This window comes from Bison bison, unplaced genomic scaffold (assembly GCF_000754665.1).
Source record: "Bison bison bison isolate TAMUID 2011002044 unplaced genomic scaffold, Bison_UMD1.0 scf7180017864471, whole genome shotgun sequence".
In the NCBI taxonomy this organism is placed as follows: Eukaryota; Metazoa; Chordata; class Mammalia; order Artiodactyla; family Bovidae; genus Bison; species Bison bison.
This window is the reverse complement of record NW_011495032.1, coordinates 34,045,986-34,061,204: the sequence shown is the minus strand read 5'-3', so window position 1 is coordinate 34,061,204 and position 15,219 is coordinate 34,045,986. Positions and strand designations below refer to the sequence as shown.

Sequence of the window (15,219 nt, the reverse complement as noted above, 5' to 3'; positions counted from 1 at the left end):
AAAAATAAAATAAAATTAAAAAAAATAATATTATATTAGTTTCAGGCTTGTGACATAATGGCAATATTTTTAGTACATTATGCTCCATTTAAAATTACTATAAAATATGGGCTATATACTTGGTGCTGTGTTTTTGTAACATTTATTTATACATAGTAGTTTGTGACTCTCAATCTCCTATTCCTATCTTTCCCGTTACTTCCCCTCTCCCCCGTAGTTTATTTTCTGTCTAAGAGTCTGTTCCTGTTTTCTTATGTTAATGTGTTTGTTTTATGTTTTATAATCCATATATAAATTATAACATATAGTATTTGTTTTATCTAACTTATTTTGCTTAGCGTAACACCCTCTAGGTCCATCCATGTCTTTGCAAATACCAAATTTCATTCTTTTTTATGGCTGAGTAATATTCCTTTGTGTGTCTGTATGTGTATATGTGTATGTGTGTGTGCAGATGTATATAGATGTGTATATGTGTGTGTGCACATGTATGTATATAGATACATACATGTGTGTACATATACCACACATTCTTTATCCATTTATCTGTTGATGGACACTAGACACTTAGATTTCTTCCATGTCTAGGTGACTGTAACTCATACTTTCATGGACACTGGGGTGCATGTATCTTTTCAAAATAGTGTTTGTGTTTTCTTCAGATATATACCCAGGAGTGGAAATCCTTGATCATATGGTAGTTACATTTTTACTTTTTTGAGGAACCTCCTTAGGGTTTTCCATAGTGGTTCCTCAAGTTGACACACCTTTCAGCATTATGTGAGTTCCTTTTTCTCCACATCTTCAGCAACATGTGTTATTGGTAGACTTTTTGATGATAGTCATTCTGACAAGTGTGAAATAATATCTCATTGTGGTTTTGATTTGCATTTCTCTGTTGATTAGCAATGTTGAGCATCTCTTTATGTGCCTATTGGCCATCTTTATACCTTCTTTGGAAAAATGCCTATTCAGGTCTTCTACTGTATTTTTTTAAATTGAGTTGTTTATTAGTTACTGAGCTGCATGAGATCTTTAATATTACAAATAGTAAATTCTTATCAGTCATATAATTTGTAAATATTTTCTTCAATTAAGTAGGTTGTCTTTTTGTTTAAGTTTTATTTTTATTTTCAAAGTCTTTTAAGTGTAGTTAGGTCCCATTTGTTCATTTTTGCTTTGGTTCACTTTGCCTTAGGTGACATACCCAAATTATTGCTATGATTTATGTCAAAGATTTATATTCTGCCTATAATTTCCTATAGGAATTTTATGGTTTCTGGTCCTATATTTACCACCACCAGTTACTGAAGAGATTATCTTTTCTCCATTGTATGGTTTTGTCTCCTTTTGTGTAGTATGGAAATTCAGAATTCTTCCAGTACATGAGGACTTACTCAGTGGCTCAGCTATAAGGAATTCACCTGTAATTCAGAAGATGCAGGAGATGTGAGTTTAATCCTTGGATTTGGAAGATCCCCTGAGGGGAAAATGGCAATCCACTGTAGTATTCTTGCTGCAAAAAAAATCCCATGGATGGAGGAGCCTGGTGGGCTACAGTTCATGGGGTCACAAAGAGTTCAACAGGACTGACATCCTTCTATTTCTTAGTATCATCTTCAACTCCCTTCATCAGTGAAGAGTGTGTCTCACTGTGTCTTAGAGCTTCATCAGTATCTTAGAGTTTTCACATTATATGTTTTTTCCCTCTCCTGTTAAGTTTGTTTCTAGAAATTCTTCTATTTTTGATAAAATTGTAAATATGATTGTTTTCTTGTTTCCTCTTTCTCATAGTTCATTTTTGTTATATAAAAAACAACAAATTTATGTATGTTAATTTTGTATCCTGAAACTTAACTGATTTTGTTTATTAATTCTAATAGTTTTTTTGGGGGGAGGGATGCTGAGACTTTAAGATTTTCTATATATAATAACATGCCATATTCAAATAATAGTTACAAATGCCAGTTTTACTTCTTACTTTTCTTCTCTCAATTTGGATGCCTTTTACTTCCGATTGCTGTGGCTAGTATACTTCCAATACTGTGTTAAATAGGAGTGGTGAGAATAATAGTCTTTGTCTTTTTCCTGATTTTAGAGGAGAAATTTTAGCTTTTCCCTGTTGAGTATGATGTTAGTAGTGGGTTTTCTCAAATGGCTTTTATTATGTTTCCTCTGTAGTAACATTAATGAGAGTTCTTATCATGAACGAATGTTGAATTTTGTCAAATGCTTTTTCAGTGTCTATTGAGATGATGGTGTAACTTTTTTCTTCCTTCCTTTTGTTAATGTGGTGTGTCATATTGATTGAGTTGCAATATTAAATCATCCTCGCCTCCCTGAAATAAATCCCACCTTATCTAAGTGATCCTTTTTATGCATTGTTGGATTTGGTTTTTCAATATATTGTTGAAAAACTGTTTGTCTTTATTCACTAGAGATACTTACCTGTAATTTTATTATTTGTAGTGTCTTTGCTTTTTCTATTGGAGTAATGGAAGGAGTTTGAAAGTGTTTATCTTCTATATTTTTTGAAAGGTTTGGGAAGGATAGGTATTGACTGTTCTATACTTGTTTGGTGGAATTCTCTCATGAAGCCTTTGGTTCCTATACTTATCTTTATTTGTCGTTTTTGATTACTGATTCAATCTCATTACTAGTGATCATTCTGTTCAGACTTTCTATTTCTGCACAATTTAGTCTTAGAAGATTATCTATTTCTAGGAATTTTTACTTTATTCTAGGTTGTCCAGTTTGTTAACTTTATTGATAGCAATCTAATATCATCCTCTATATTTCCATGATGTTCTTTGCAATTTTTTGTTGTTCATTTCTGATTTTATTAGTTGAGCTCTTTTTTTTTTTTTTCCTTATGAGGCTTGCCAAAGTTTCATCACTTTTATTTTTACCAATAGCGGAAGTCACTCAGTCATGTCCAACTCTTTGTGGCCCAAAGAATTCTCCAGATCAGAATACTGGAGAGGGTAGCCATTCCCTTCTCCAAGGGACCTTCCCAGTCCAGGGATCAAACCCAGGGCTCCACATTTCAGGTGGATTCTTTACCAACTTAGCCACCAGGGAAGCCCAAGAATACTGGAGTGGATAGCCTATCCCTTCTCCTGCAGATCTTCCCGACCCAGAAATTGAACTGGGGTCTCCTGCATTGCAGGTGGATTCTTTACCAGTTGAGCTACCAGGGAAGACCACCTCCTCTGAATTTTATTGATTTTTCTATAAGTTTTTAAAATCTCTTTCATTTTTTTTCAGCTCTAATCTTTATTATATCCTTCCTCCTACTATTTTTGGCTTTGCCTATTCTTTTTCTTTTACTTTAGATATATTAGATTGTTAATTTGAGATAATTCATGTTTCTTGAGGAAGACCTGCTTTGTTATAAACTTTCTTCTCACAGCTAATTTTGTTGCATTCTGTAGATATTGGAATGTTGTGTCCACTTTCATTTGTCTCAACATTTTTTTTTTTAAGTTTCCTCTTTGATGTCATCATTGACTCACTGGTTATTTAATAGTATGTTGCTTAGCCATTGTGTGTTTATTTTTTTTCCCTCTTGCAATTGCTTTCTAGTTTCACACTTTTGTGGTTGAAAAAGATACTTGATATGATTTCAATCTTATATTTAAAGCAGATTGCTTAGTTGCCTAACGTGATCTGTGCTGGAGAAAGTTTCTTGTTCAATTGAAAGTAATGTTTTTTCTGCTATTTTAGGTGGAATGTTCTCTATATATAGATCTATTAACTTTTTATGATAGAGTGTGTAATTAAGTCCAATGTTCCCTTATTGTTTTTTGGTCTGGATAATCTATCCATTGATGTAGGTCAGCCCTACTATTATTTTATTATAAATACTATAAAATCTCTATTCAAGTCTTTATATTTTCTTTATTTAGGTTCTGTCTTAGGTGTATAAATATTTACAAGTGTTATACTTCTTGTTAGATTGAACCCTTATCATTATGTAATGTCCCTATTTGTCTCTTGTTAGAGTCTTTGTTTTAAATTGTATTTTGTCTAATATAAATATTGTTATTCTAGCTCTCTTTTTGATTCCCTTTGCATGAGGTATCTTTTGTCTATATTTTCACTTTTGTGTGTATTTATATATATTTAGATCTGAAATGGGTTTTGTATAAGCTGGTCATATCTGAGCACTTCCTTGTGGGGGTGGAATTGTTGGTTAGTATTTTTTTTTTTCTTTTTTCCCTCCATTCAGCCACCTTATGTCTTTTGACTGGGGGCATTTAGTCTATTTACATTTAACATAATTTTTGATAGGTATGCTTTTTGCCATTTGGTTGTTTTCTGATTGATTTTATATTTCTTCTCTGTTCCTTTATCCTTCTCTTATCCTATTCCCTTGCAGTATGATGATTTTCTTTAGTGGTATATTTGCATTTTTAAAAATTTTATGTTTTGTGTATGTAGTGTAGGATTTTGGTTTTAGTTTGCTATGATGTTCATGTGAAATCCCTTCAAGAGTTGAATCTTGGTTCCCCATAGTCCTCCTGCTCTTCCAGATGTAAGTTCTGCTTATTTTTAAAGTCAGTATTATGGAGTTTTATCTTCCCAGTGCAAGCCCAGCCTAGAAAGCTCTATGTGGGGATCAGATCCCTTGCTTCTCAGGGGCAACCTTCATGGTTGTGATATACCACTACTTCTGCGTGGCCACTGGAGAAGGAAATGGCAGCCCACTCCAGTATTCTTGCCTGGAGAATCCTGTGGATGGAGGAGCCTGGTGGGCTGCTGTCCATAGGGTCACACAGAGTCGGACACGACTGAGGCGACTTAGCATGCATACATGCATGGCCACACCGAGAGTGAGAGTTCTGATCAGACCACATCTGCCCGACCTATATCTCAGTGTGTCCTTTTCTCTATATCCTTAGCTGTGGAAGACCTGTTCTGCTAGCCTTCAGGTAGTTTTGAGAGATAATTGTTGTGTATATAGTTGCAGTTTCAGTGGGTCCACAAAAAGGAGCAAACTCAGGATCTTCCCAGTCCACACCTTGGTCCAGAAACAATAAGTCTCAATAGTTTTGTACATTTTAAATAATTATAAAAGAATATTAAAATGGCAGTTTGGAATACTTGTGTATGATATCTAATTGGATGTGAGTACATTAGAGACACTAGAGTAGAAGTTAAGAATTCAGAACTATTTTGACTTGCTACAGAAAGTCTTAACAAAAAATGGTGTTATCTTCAAAGATGCTTATAGTAAAGAAAAATAACAAGGATTTGGTATATAATTTGAGTAGGAAAAAAAATCTAGAAAACAACATTTTATGCATTTAGCTAAGAATGTATTATTATTTTTAATGTGTGCAAAATTGTCCCTAACCCCTGATTAAATATTCAGAAATTGTGAGGTACTGCAATCACCTGAATTTTAAGATAAATGAATATTTAAGGAACTATTCACTATTCTCACTAAGTACCAAATTAAAGAAAATCAACTATGATTAAAGAATAGGGAATTATTTCAAATAAAAAAAGGAACAGTGGTTATAAGAATTGTGAAATGCAATAGAGATTTAGAAACAATAAAGATTGATTTTTCTGGAATCATCTGAAGGTAAATGGAAAGCCCAGTGAATCAGTACAATCTCTTCTAATTTTTGGTTGAATGACAACCATATCCTGAAAAGTGTATAACTGCAGTTTTCACATTTTTTTTCTTTAAGTATTTTGTAAGAGAAAATGGTTATAAATTTATGTCCGTCAGAACAAACCATGCATTTCCCCCCCTAGGTTTACTGCTAATATGGTATGAGAAGTTGGTCAAATTTCTTTCATTTTTCCATTTCTTTTTATTTCCATCATCCAGTGGCGTGGATATCAAATTGCTCCTTGGATTAGATGTGTTTTGAAGCATGTAAGGGTTTAATGATTGTCAGTAGTATTCACTCGAACAAAGTCTCTGTGGAGGCATACACTGACAATGAAAGTCAGTTTTAGTCAGCAGCAGCTTACACAAGGAACGGGATATCTGTGGGTGAATATTGGTAGGCATTCAGTCTTCAGTTGACAGAATAGGCAGTTTCCTAAGGCTAAACATAACTGAACCAGAACCAGAGCCTGAGTTTTCTCTTTTCTGATGCATTCTAATGATTTCTATTTAGAGTTGTGGTCCTTGGACACAGTCATGATTGTGTTGTTCAAATAATGTGTTTTTTTTTTTTTAATTATCAGAAATGTCATTGAATCATTTTCAGTGAAAAACAATATCTAAAAAGACCTTAAGCATTGCATTCTACTTTTTAATTCAACAGCCATCTGTTCAGTGCCAGGGTCTGTTCTAATGGCCATAGCATACACAGAAACAATATAAGGAACCAATTCTGTAATTTAGGAATAAATCAGAAGTTGAAGAGGTAAGATATAAAAATACCAAAGGCCACATGCAAAAGAAATTAGGAGCAATGGTTTTTATTTTGTCTTCAATTCTGATTGTCCACAGATAGTTCATCTGCCTTAGCTATTGACAAAGATAACATTACTTATAATAGTTAGCATTTGTTGAACTCTTACAGACATGTCCCTTATATCTTCTATTCTTTATAACACCTTTATAAGAGAGGTATTTGCTATTTACTTTTTAAGATGAAGAAACTGAGGCTCAGATAGGATAAACAACTTGGTCAAGACCACAAAGCTGGAATGCACAGCCCAGCTTTGCCTGGCAGTTGAGCTCACATTTCTTACCATATGTTTAACTCTCTCTCTATATATATATACATTTATATATAAATATATATGTATATATATGTACATATATAAGACATGTATATATATGTGTGTGTGTGTCTGTGTGTGTGTGTGTGTGTGTGTATATATATATATATATATAAATACTGGGGAAGTTGTTAGATAAGTCCATATGTTTCAAAATAGTCTTTATTATTTAAATAGTTTTTAGAAAGTAAAAGGCCCATGCTATTCACATTATTTCTAGTGGCTGAAAGGAGAGGAACAGTGGATAACTAACATGATTATTTGACCTTATCAGATATTGTGAGCTTAATTGGCACTTAGATATCTCTTGACTTTTCACCCACATTGCCTAGTGACCTGACAATATTAACTCAAAACTATGTTACTGGTGGGCTGCAGTCCATGGGGTTGCTAAGAATTGGACACGACTGAGCGACTGACTTCACTTTCACTTTTCACTTTTATGCATTGGAGGAGGAAATGGCAACCCACTCCAGTGTTCTTGCCTGGAGAATCCCAGGGATGGCGGAGCCTGGTGGGCTGTCGTCTATGGGGTCGCACAGAGTCAGACACGACTGAAGCGACTTAGCAGCAGCAGCAGCATGTTACTGGCTGTTTTTCAGCATTAAACAACCTTACCATTACTAAGTCTCTTCTTATAATTTTATTTGCAATCAATATGCCTTGTAGCTCATGTCGTCAGCAGTGGAGTTTCCTACTGAGATGTTTGAAGATATTTGTTCATGGCAGGGTATTAAGAGTACCTACAAGAATGTGACTATAAATTTCATAAAACAAACAGAAACAAAACAAAACAAAAAAAAAGAAGCTAGGACAAATTCAAGCCATATTTGTGGCTTTTAAATGTAACATTTTATATTCATTTCCTATAATTCTTTAAAAATTACTTGGTTCCATGAGACCCTCCGGATATAAAAGGCTAGAGCAATAAATTTTTGACTGAGGGATTTTCTATAATCTTTCTTCTAATATTTACATAATTAGCTGGCTAGGGAGAAGGGATGTTTGGGATGAGGTGAATAGCATCTCTACCATCATTATTATCAGAAAATTTGTCATGAATAAATTAGATATCACCTACTCATGGGTGGCTTTGTTCAAAATGGTTTGAACATATGGTTTCTCAACATGAACATACCATGATACCCCAGTATTCCCATAGCAGAATAATTATTTGTTAAGCTAATGTTTAAGTTACATGTATTATTTTGCAAGACCAGAGTGTAATAAATAAGCAGCATGGATAATGAAAGAGATTCATTTTAGACAAAAAAATCTCAATTAAATCAGTAAATCCCTTCAGTCCCAGAGTCTGGTCAAAGGAGTAACTGTTGTTTTTAACCTGACTTTTCATGAAGATAATAAAAACGTTTCTAAGAATAATTACATACATTAAATAATATGTGAATGCAAAGATGTTCTTAGTTATATCTTACTTTCTCATTTGGCTAAAGGCACTTGGAGCACCCTCTTCTATGATTAGTTGATCTTTATATGGTCACTGTTGTTCTTTGCTCATATCTATAACACTTTTTATACTAGAGTCTTCATTATTTGTAGGTTATTTGTAGCCTCTGCTAATGTGTGGCCAAAAAGCCCATGCCAAGTGGTACATCTTTTTCAGTTAATAACTACAGAGAGTTTATCCCTCTAATAAACACTGCAGAATTTCTGCTGACATTGTGTCTTTGCTCATAAACCCCTTCTTTTTCCTGAGTGTGCTTCACCTGTTTTTTCTCTAATAATCCCATCCCTGTGACCTTCTATCCTATGATAAGCCAATAGATTTTTACGGTTTTTATTAAAAAAGAGCCACTTCCTAGGTGAAGTTAGAGCTAATCATGAGTTTGTTAGGAAGAATGATGGATATTATAACACGTTTTAGCCAAAGGATTAATAATATTGATTATACCCTATACTCCAACTTTTATCATAGTGCCGTCATCACTGTAACCCAGAGTACTTGATAATTATTATATACAAGCTAAAAATAAATTGTTTTTATAATGAATGAAATAATTTTACCTTTGGAAAAAATGATGTTAAAAAGAGTTTGTGATGTCTATTTTAAGAATGCAAAGAAATATTAGCTCAATCATTTCTAACAGTGGTTGGAGGAGAACTCATAGGGCTCTGCAGCTATACTATGTCAGACAGGTATAGTTTTAAAGCATGCTGTAGCATGCAAGCAATGCATGCCTCTGCTGATCTTTAACCCCTCTTTTCCATTCATCTCTTCGATCCAAAATGCTCAGTGTCTCAGGAATTCCTGTTGTGGCTCAGAGTTCCCGATTTGATGCCAGACATGAGTAGTTTCATGTGTCTCTTGCCACTTTGTCACCATCTCTCTCTGTTTGCATTATGCTTGTCATGGTGATCAGTGGTAGTGTGTTTATCCTTTGGGCCTGGAATAAGAATATAAATGAAGACTTACTTGTTGTGTGGCTTATTATTTGCTTATAAATCAAGCAACTATTATTCAATCAAATGAATTCTATCTCCCATTTTGACAAATATGTCTTTATAACAACCTGGAAAGCCAAGTGAAATGTTAGAATTTTTGGACTCCTCAGGATTATGGTCGTATATAGAGAGATGGCCTTCAGCTTGTAGCCCTTACATCACTTAGTTCTATCCATATTCTGAGAGGCCTTGCACAGAAGTGAATGGACACTCTGGCCCACACATCCGGGATCTATACTCCCCCTTAAACATTTAATTAAACACACTCCCCCTTAAAGATCTGCCCCTGGACCACCCCATCCTTCCTTGGTGCGCTCACATTGGTGGCACAGTCTGTTGTCTGTGGACAGAACACAGCTGGGAAAGATGATATCACTGACCCTAAATAAATATTTGGTGAGGAGTGGGCTTTTGAGGAATGAAATTCTGGGTTTACAGAGGTTTGCAGCATGATCTATCTAGAAGAGAAGATTGCAGGCTACAGATAGGTATCCTCTGACTCTTCAGACTACCTAGTGGTGAAGGTATGGCCAGTGAAGAGACACAGTGTTTAACAAACATTTGTCGATCTCTTACTGAGTAACAGTACTGATCTTGTTATATGGGACACAGGAGTGAGCAAATTAAACGGTTGTACTAGTAGTGCCTATATTCTGGGAAAAGGCGAGAAAGACTATAAATATTAAATGTGGTATATATATAAAGTATACAGTATGTTAGGGAGTGAAAAAGATGAAAGTGGGTAAAAGTGGGAGGGTCACCATATTAAATAGGTCAATCAGAGGTGATCTCAACTGAGAAAGTGAAACTTGAGCAGAAACCTGACGGCAGTGAGAAAATCAGCAAAGAAGATATCAAGAAGGAGTGAAACTCAGGCTCTTAAAATTGCACTGATCACTTTGAGGTAGGGCCATGCTCAGCATACTGAAAGAACAACAAAAAGACCAGCAAGACTGGAAAGAGTGAGCAAGGTGTTAAAGTTAAAAAGAGAAGTCAGAAAAAGAATGATGAACAGATCATATAGTACAGAGTTGTCCATTAGAAATGCAATGAGAGGCATAAAAATGTAATTTTTAATTTCCATGTAGCCACAACATAAAGGTACAAATAAACAGGTAAATTCAGCTTTAATAATGCAGCTAATATAAATCAATTTATCTAAAATGTTTTCATTTCAACATGTAATCTTTGAAATCCATAATATGTTTTACACTGACAGCATATCTCATTTCATACTAACCATATTTCAGTTGTTCAGTGGACATCTATGACTAGTGGTTTCTCTATGGGAAAACACAAATAGAGGTTTTGACTCATTATTTACAGAATTTTATTACTGTGAGTGACTTGGGAGACATTTCAGTTTTAAGAAGTGTCATGACTCGATTTATGTTTTTAAAATATCAGGGCTAGGCTTTACTGAGAATACACCAGAAGGCACCAAGAGCAGAGACGATTATAGTGATATTGATAAAGAATGATGGTAGCTCAGAGGATACCAGTGGATGTCATACATGCTTGGATCCTTAATCCTTTTAAAGATAGATGTGAATAGGAATTCAAGAGTACCCCAAGACTTTGGCCTGAATAATAGGAAGGATGAATTGACATCAGCTAAGGTGACAAAGGCTGTTGGTAGGATGTGGAAGGTTGACAGACATTAAGCTTTGTGTATGTGTATCTGAGAAGTCTGTGAGGCATCCAAGTGAAGATGCAGAGTAGGCAGTTGGATATGAATCTGGAGTTTAGGAGTTTGGAGGTAATAATAGTTTGGAAGACAAGCGGGTAAGAGTAGACAGAGAAAAACAGAGGACCAAAGCCTGAAGATGGGACATCTGACATAAAGAGATCTAAAAATAGTCTGAAATTGGCATTAAATAATATCAAATTTGTTCACACTTCTGAATTAATATTTTTTAAAATATAAGACCTATATTTATTACTGTTCTTATATGCATTTGGGACTTCCCTTGTGGCTCAGTGGGTAAAGAATCTGCCTGCAATGTGTGAGACCTGGGTTTGACCCCTGGGTTGGGAAGATCTCCTGGAGAAGGGAACAGCTACCTACTCCAGTATTCTGGCCTGGAGAATTCCATGGACTGTATAGTCCATGAGGTTGCAAAGAGTTGGACATGACTTTTATTTATATGTATTTTATCAAAAACTATAGCTTTAGATGAAGCCTAAAGTCTTTTTGTGAGTTTTTTTTTTTTGCTTTAAAATATCTCACAAACCTTCAAATAATTAACTTATAGACAACTACATTTAAACAGCATACAGTTAAAATAAAAATTGTTTTAATAATTAAATTAGAAACCGTAATCAGTATCTAATGCAAATTGTGTGTATCTAATGCATATATGTACAATATGAATTATATATGTATATAGTCAGAAATATATTGATATAAGACAATTGTTCTTTGATTTCTATAAAATTAAACAATAATATAGCAGCTTGAAATCTGTCCACAGTCTACAAATTAATGCAACTTTATTTTGTGATAAGTTTACCAGTTTATTTTTAAAATATAAGGATTGATAGTTATGTGTTCTTATCTAATTTTGGTCTGTCAGAGAATGAGATCTTTATTCTTTTAATTATATTCAGATCTCAGACATGAAGAGTACTTCATACAATAAAATTCAGTAAATTATTTTTACTGTAAACACATTCTTGACTTAAAAATAAAATGCAACCCACTCTTCAAACGAAATTCTAACCCTTGTGATCTTGTGTGTCAAGGCAATTATTTATAATATGGTATGGAAATTAGTATATTCAATTAAAAGCTGAAAGTTAGAATTAAATAACTCAAATCTACTTGACTATGTAAACATACTGACAGTTTTAAATTGTTTGACACAGGCCATCGTTTGTGTCTTTTCAGTCTATACGAGAAGTTACAGGCTACGTGTTGGTGGCTCTTAATCAGTTTCGCTATCTGCCTCTGGAGAACTTACGCATTATCCGTGGGACAAAGCTTTATGAGGATCGATATGCCTTGGCAATATTTTTAAACTACAGAAAAGATGGAAACTTTGGACTTCAAGAACTTGGACTGAAGAACTTGACTGGTAAGGAAAACATACAAAACAGCAAATATACTTGTATTATCAATATAATGTGATAGACACACACAAATGTGTACATGGTTTCTGCAGCATGTATTACATTGAGGAACTTTATAAAGCATTGAAATACATATTAATACTACTTATTCATTTTGTGAGAAATGATGCTCTACATTGCCCCAGTTTTATGTACAGATATTGTAAATGCAATCTGAAGGATAGCATATGACTGTATCTCATCTGAGCAGAAGTACACGCTAAGGAAATGCTCAGTGACTGAAAACAGATATGAAGTGGGTTTAAGAATGCTCTGCTCAGTAGTCTCAGGTGAATAGTGGACCATATCATCAAATCTCTGCAATAACATCCTAACTCTCACTTTCGTTAAAGCTCAGTAAATACACAGACTATTATATCTTGTTCCATTAATCTAGCTTTTCATACAATCTCTTATTTTTGGAAAACATATCTAATGTTATGTTTTTAACATTAATCAAAACATTAATACAGTTTTGATTTCTCTTACTGAGCAACTCACTAAGTGCCATAAGTAGTTCTTCCTCAGAAAGCTTTAATCATCAGTGATTTTTTTCCCCCTAAGATTGGAATTAGGTATCATCTTGCTACAAATAATTCTGTGCAGGACTCTGTGTTATAAGCTGGCTTTTGCAATTCCATTGATGTCTTTTCAGTTCATGTAGTTCAGAGTTCATAAAGCCTATGGTGGAAGCTATTGGTACAAGAATTTTAATCATGAATTTTATTATATGTTCCTGCAACCAAAAATGTGCTAATGAGTAATTACATCAGAGTGGGAGAAAGGCGTTTGAACTATTAATTTAACCTGAATTAATAAAATGCAAAATTAATATATTTTTTGTATGTCTTTGGGTCCACAAAGTGGCCATGTTTCTTGATACTGGAATTTGAAATATTTTAGAAGTATTGCCTTAAAATATTAAGAAACAAATAAGATTAATATTGTCAGGTTATTAAAATTATGTATTTATATATTTGCAGAAGACATAAAATATATAATTTTAAGTTAGAAGTAGCTTGATAGTTATACAGATGTGAACTAAAATTGGAGTATCTTAGATGAAGGAAGGAGTGATGATTATGTTATTTATTTTGGACATGATTGCTATAGACTTCATGACATAATGGTAAATGCAAATTGTCCAGAATTTATATCCTTCATCAACATTTTTACCTTTTTTTTAGTTCAAAATACTTTCTTTACTGAAGAGCAGGGTATTTGACTAAATTGCTACTTGCATGGAAATAATGATAGGAGGAAGAATTTTGGAAATAGAGAAAAATTGAATGATTGAAATTAGGAATCCAAAAATAACATGATCCAATTAAAACTTGCCAAAAGCACATTGTGTTTTCTTCTTGCTTTTTCTCTGATTATATTAAAGAAAAATTGAATAAATTTATTTTCAAAATCTTATAACATATGATTATGTTATTATTCCACAATATATGCTATTTGAAGAATCTTCTCACAAAGAAAATTAGTCTTTAAAGAGTTATTCATTTCCACATTTACTTAACCTCAATACTATTAAAATACAAAAAAGGTATTATTTAGTCACAGTTATGCAACATTTGAGTATATCTTTTCTGTTAGCTTCCACCATGTCTTGTTGTTGTGACTGTTGTCTTACTTATGATTGACTAGTTTCATATCAAAATATAGCATTATTATCTTAAAAATATTATTCCCTAAATTGCCAGAAAACCTTATAATATTTTCCTGTGTAGCAGTAAAGATGGAAAATTAATAAATGAGTAAAATAATTATTTGAAATGTTTAGAAAAGATAAGTATTTATTCAACAGTTATTATTAATTTCTTATTTGAATATGAATTAATGAAAAGTACAGTAAAATAAATGGTGGAAAATTTAGATATTTTGGAAATTTTATATATATATATATATATATAAATAATATGAATGATGACTACATGCCAACACTCTTCCATGAGACAGTCTAGAATTATTGATCATATTTTAGGTAATAAGATCAATAGTGTTACTCTTATTTTGAAAATCAGAAGTTTTACAGTAAGTACCACCATGTTTGGGTATAAGAATATACGAGGAAGGACAGGAGACTTGTAACTACTTAACTCTTTATCAGAAAGGAATTGGGATAAAATTTGCTCTACAGTAATATCTTAGAGAATTTAGTCTCCTAAGTAACTTGATCAAACTAGTAAACAAACATTGCAGTTCACTTTAGGTAAGATTGTTTTTGGGTTTTGGAAAGAGCTTTCTTTTCTTGTTGATATGTTATACAAAAAAAAGAAGATATATAATGTTATATTAAGGGTGGAACTACTGGGGCTAGCCCTAATTTTAGACTCAGGGTTCCCATAATGTGAAGGGAAATAGAAAACCTGCTAAGTAGTCCCATACCTCATTGCCTAACTGCAGTAGTGAGTTAAACTTTTAACCCAGTTCTTAAGGGGCCTGTAGTATCAGCATCACCTGGGTATTTGTTCTATAAATTCAGATTCTTGGGCTTCACCTGAGACCTAATGGATGGTAAATTCTGGGGCTCGGGCCCACCAATATGTATATTAAGGACCCCTCCAATATTTCTGATAACTATTAAAGTTTGAGAAACAAAGTTCTAATTAATTAAAGATACTAAGGAATGGTAGCAAAGTATCTGGTTAGCCTCTTCACCCTTACTTGATCCAAATACTTTTCATTCATTTATTATCTCCTGGAGAGAAGAGAAGGAAAAGTACAGATATGTTCATGATTGAATGACAAGAAATATACTTCCGGTTGATATAGGAATGAAAAGAACACATTAGGAGCCTGGATGGAAGTGAAAGTCATTCAGTCGTGTCTGACTCTTTGTGACCCCATGGACTATACAGTCCATGGAATTCTCCAGCCCAGAATACT

At 33.6% G+C, this 15,219-nt stretch overlaps 1 protein-coding gene across 1 annotated transcript in view; it reads left to right on the top strand.

The window, feature by feature from the left end:
* Positions 1-15,219, top strand: part of ERBB4 (erb-b2 receptor tyrosine kinase 4) — a 1,285,626-nt gene that overhangs the window by 694,293 nt on the left and 576,114 nt on the right. The window contains 1 exon segment of the mRNA XM_010861119.1: positions 12,107-12,293. Coding sequence (XP_010859421.1) covers positions 12,107-12,293 — 187 coding nt within the window.